The 5,098-nt window shown below is 41.9% G+C and overlaps 1 protein-coding gene across 1 annotated transcript in view; it reads right to left on the bottom strand.

The window, feature by feature from the left end:
- Nucleotides 1-1,103: 1,103 nt before the first annotated feature.
- The window catches only part of afg2a (AAA ATPase AFG2A), a 109,720-nt gene continuing 105,725 nt past the window's right edge, over nucleotides 1,104-5,098 (bottom strand). The window contains exon 17 of the mRNA XM_023393583.2: nucleotides 1,104-1,781. Coding sequence (XP_023249351.1) covers nucleotides 1,602-1,781 — 180 coding nt within the window. The 3' untranslated portion in view covers nucleotides 1,104-1,601. The remainder of the gene's footprint in view (nucleotides 1,782-5,098) is intronic.

Raw genomic sequence — 5,098 nt, 5'->3', positions numbered from 1 at the left:
ACCCCCAGCCCCCCCCTCCTCTCTGTTCCTGACTGTCTGGTTTGATTGGTGTCGCGGATGCGCTACATCCGGATCCATGAGAAAAGGAAGTTCAATACAAAGTCAATTTATCCTATTCAAATGGAAAAATCAATAGATGAATGACCCTCAGTGCCATGTCGGGTCAGCAAATGCTTCAGAAAGAATGCGAAAATAAAAGCCCGAGCAGAGTTAACGGACTGTTAAAGTGACTCTGTGGCGCAGTAACGAGTCAAGTTTTTTTTTTTTTTTTTTTAAGCTGGATGTTAAAACTCAGCTTCTCGGTGATAAAGCCAATCCTGGTAGACCGACAGATGGCCGCCTGGATCCCTGCTCTTAGTGGTCGGAAGTGCGGACGGAAATCTCACGATTACAGCAATTAGCTGATTTTCCATGGATGGATGTGATGAATATACCAGCCGCGGCTGTTTTTCTCCCCGTGGATATAGAGCAGTTCCCCAAACTAGGGGTTTAGTATCCATCAGAGGTCCTTGAAGGGGGGTCCTCAGGTCCTCGTTTACAGACCTAATTCCACTATTTAATTCCATAGAAACACAATATTCTGATTAGAGGCTTCTCTCTCCTCTTGCAGTGATCAGTTTTAAAACTTTTTACAGACTCATGGTTTATTGCAAGCTTTTCAAATATGAGCCCGGAGTCTAATCTTTCTGTCTGAAAACATTTAAAAGCCTGAGATTTGTGCATTTATGCAAAATCCCATATGGAACATATGGAAGAGCCACAAATATTTAAACTTACAAAAATCACAAACTGGCAGCGAAAACATGCAGAAAAGGTTGTGTTTGGATGTGCAGCTGAAAACTGAGCTACAACAGACCAATGCATGGGAAGAACTGAAAACCAGTCAAAAGCAGTTCCCAGCTGATTTAATTTTTGCACTGAAAAATAATGAATTCCATAGTTTTGACTAAAACATGTACTTTACAGACTTTTCTGATTCTGCTGCAAACTCATTATCAGAAATGTTCTAATTATCACCTGCGTTTATCTGCGTATTCATGACCTTTCTTCTTCCTGTAATGTTAATTTACCATGAAAAAGATAAGACAACCATTGACAATCAGTACTTAAATAATGCATTTAATACATTATCAATATTTTATACAATCAAACATGACACTTCAGCTCCTTTTTCAAAACCAAAATCCCCCCCCCCAAAAAAAAACACTGTCCCACTGAGCTGTCAAGAGTTTTGAAACTTCAACTTCAAGAACAGCCAAGTTTTTAACAGGCATTTTCGGGAAACTAAATTCTTCTATTTGGCCTGATAGTCTGTGGACTCAAAACCACATTTTACCACATTTGTTTTTTAATAGTTAAAAAATAAAAACTTGAACAATCATTGCGTAACTTGGCACAACAGCCACGAAAGAGAAATCCTTCCTTTTGGCCAAAATCAGCATCTACCAGTATTTAGCTGGGCGTTGCGTCAGTTTCTTATCATGTTAGTAACTTTCTCCAGCAGACTGGGGCTGTTGAAAACCTACTCTTTTAAAAATAATAATAGAATTACAAAGAAAAAAATGTTCCTTTAGGTTTTAGATGTGTCCACAGCAGCGTGGTCAGAAGAAGCACAGGCCGCTGCGCTGCTGCTGATAGCTGATATACGACTGGATGAGAGAGTCGGGGATCCGGGGCTTCACAGCGTTCAGGGCACTTTCAAAGTGTCTGGCCTCGATGTGCTGAGCTTTGATGTCCTCTTGTAGGGCCAGGAGGGCAGCCTCTCTGCATACTGCTGTTATCTGGGACAGGAAACAGACACAGATATTCAGCTGTCAGGCAGAGCGGTCGGTCCAGCGGACACCGCTGAGTCACATGAGCAGCCGCAGTCAAGAGGCTGATCGACTTCATGATAGACTGCTGAGGGCAGATGTGTTATGGCAATAGAGCAGCGCTTTGTTTATCTCTATCTGAGAAATATCTTTATCTTATAAACATCAAAAGCCATGCGAGGCAGAGAGACAAACACAAAGCCAACTGTATATAATCTCCACAACCACTGATATCTGTACTGTCTGTGCCACAGTTTCACTGCACTGGGAACAGGTCGGCATGTGATCCTCTCTGGAAGTGAAAACATTTTAAACTGAATCAGCTTCTGATTCTGATTAATCACCATGTACAACTTACATACTGAATATATCAAATCCCTTAGAACCCTTGATTATATCCCTATCCCTGTAAAGTCGGTACAGTAAATATCAGAGGACTGGCTTCATGCATCAGCTAAATGACTGAAGTACAACATGTAATTATAGAAAATCTTCAGATGCATCATATTAAAAATAAGCTCAACAAGAGTTTAAGGAGGTCTTAAAAATGACAATCATCATATAAAATCTAATAGTAATGGAAAAAACTAAATTAACAATTTTGGATATGAATACATCGAAATTTTAGTATTGTGAACATTTATCAACCTGCTGTATAACAATATGTAGGTAGAGTAACTGTGGCTCACTGGCTCTGCCCTGCAAGATTTAACTTAACTAATAGGATTAATTCTGCCTCCAGAGCAGCTCTTTTAATGAGAAATGTCTGTTTAACCAACATTTCTGATCTGCCATGTCTAAAGTGTAAGTACAGTAGTCCTCCTGCGGCCTCTTTACTACAGCACTGATGGAATTACGCAATGGCTGACATGGAGGATTGCTGCAGGTGACCTTTGGGAGAGATTCTGCACACGCCAGAGGAGTGACTCACTTCCGAATCGGCGGCGATGGCTGATGAAGGCCAGGCACCTTTCCCAGCAGTGCCACCCTCCTCCCTTTCTAGAAGCACAGCTTTGTTCTGAGCCAGGGCAGCTTACACAACTCCCGCCAACAAGAGCAGCGCAGGAAACTATTGGCCTGTACAACCACTGATAACGTCTGGTGGGAGGTTAGTGGGACATGCAGTCATGTGATGCAGCAGAGCTGTGGAATATTGCACAGTGAAAGTATGCATGTAGAGCAATGTGGCTCCAAGGAAATTGTTCACTGGCCCGAAGCGCTGATGGTCACCGCCCTTCCCTCTGCAGCTGCACTGTGTGGCACGCTGTGTGACATGCCGGCTGAAACCAAATATCCACAGCAGAACACTTGTATCTATCATGTATGTTGCACTGTCCCTTTACACTCGCTAACCACTGCTGCCTGCCGACAAAAGCATGAGCTGAGAAACTGTGCATTTGCGTTAATAGAAAAATACTATGTAAGGATTAAAGCTGTAATTATTTAACCTTTATCAACATTTTAATTACATTAGTGCTAATTATTTTTAAGCTTTTATTTAAAAAAAAAAACCTTCTGAATGTGAATATGCTGAAGATCCAACACAAAAAGACAATTTATTGATTAAATAAGCAGTAAATCTCCATGGAACAAATGAAGAACTCTTATTTCTCTTATTATCATAAGAACAGGGTCTGACTGACCTAGCTGTTAGCTATGCTACCAAACATACTAGCTTAGGTAATGTTCATCCTGCCCCCACCGCAAGTCTGCTATCTACTACTGTTCCTAAAGTTTTCTTACAAGGACGGATACTTAACTAAAATGTTGTTGTGATATTTTGAGGAAGCATAGTTGGGTTGGAAGAGGAGCAAGACTGTAACAGTATTTGTTAGCTAATGTAGCTAGCTAGCATAGCCAGGCTAATAGTTTGCAACTTTAAAAACAATTTGATAAAAAGTAGGTTTTTAATGAGAAAACTGGTTTTGGATTTACTTTGCAGACTGTGTGTGGTGGACAAGTGGGTAGTAGGTTGTGGTTATTAAGGCTTAATATCAAAGTGTTAGTCCCCACAACAACAACAACAACAACAACAACAACAACAACAACAACAACAACAACAACAACTACAACAGTGAAAAGCAATAAGAAGTATAGTGAAGCACTGATGTCAGCTGAAGGTCAGAAAAAGTTATTACACTTAGATTTTTAAGTATACTGTCTAAATGTACTGAATGTATAAGTGTTCATTAACCCATTTTTCATGGCTTAAGTATGTGAAGCTAGAAGTCAAGATGCAAAGGATATCATCCATTATCTAGAAAACACTATGAACAACATGACATCATCTTAAATAAGTAAAATGCACAGACTTAGTGGCGACAGGAAAAAGTAGAGCAGAGGTGGTCAAGTGTTCAAGCACATGACAGTCATGGCTTTTTTCAGGGCTGCACAGTAAAATGAGGGGAGATAGCTGTTTGAATGAGCTCTGGCCCCTGCTAGCATGCACGACTCGGGACAGGTGCTTTGCAGATGTCAGGATGTGAGGCCTTTTCCAACCCCCCACCCCACCCCCTTCTTCTTCTTCTTCTTCTTCTTCTTCTTCTGTTTCAAGCCAGTGAGCAACATGATTTAGGCAGGGTAAACACGCGGGGCCGGGTTAATTTTCTATGAGGGTTTCCCATCATTCAAGTCATTTAGGCCTGTCAGTAATAATGATGCAAAACAATGAGGCCATGTATCCCGGTTCCCTGTTTACAAACGGAGTTCGAGGGCGAGCGAGCAAGGGAAGGAGTTATCGAGAGAGAGCGAGAGGGATGCCACATGTTGAACAATGTGATTTAATGTTGTTTCCAAGCAACATCCATAAACAGGAACAGACAAACGCTGCAGCACAATCAGACTGTAATTTCTTATTTACGCTGAAACTGGACTTACAGTACACGTTAGTCTCCTCGTGCCTCAATCTCATGATTCAACGGTTAATAATTATTTGGTTGTTTACTTCCACAACACCCTTTGGGTTTATTAAAAAAAAAAAAAAAGGGGGGGGGGGTGTCCGGAGCTGCTATGAAGTACACAAACGACGTGCGCACACACACACAGGCCCCCGCATTCATGCTCGCTGGGTTTATGAGCTGGTCTGTGAAGGCGATCAACAAGCCAGTGTTTCCCGCTGTGTGTTTGCCCGTACGGGCCTTGAAAAAAAACATAAAGCCACAAAGGCAAACAGGGCGAGCGAAAGAGCCAGTTTGTTTGTAAACGTGAAGGCATTCCTAGACCGGAGCCAAAAGTCCGCCCCCCTCCAGCACCACCTTGATACCCCTCAACCGCCCCCCCACCCCACC

The sequence above is a fragment of the Seriola lalandi genome, unplaced genomic scaffold (assembly GCF_002814215.2).
Source record: "Seriola lalandi dorsalis isolate HSWRI2012SDOR001 ecotype SW California unplaced genomic scaffold, Sedor1 jcf7180002054940, whole genome shotgun sequence".
Taxonomy (NCBI): Eukaryota; Metazoa; Chordata; class Actinopteri; order Carangiformes; family Carangidae; genus Seriola; species Seriola lalandi.
This window is presented reverse-complemented; position numbering and strand designations above follow the sequence as displayed.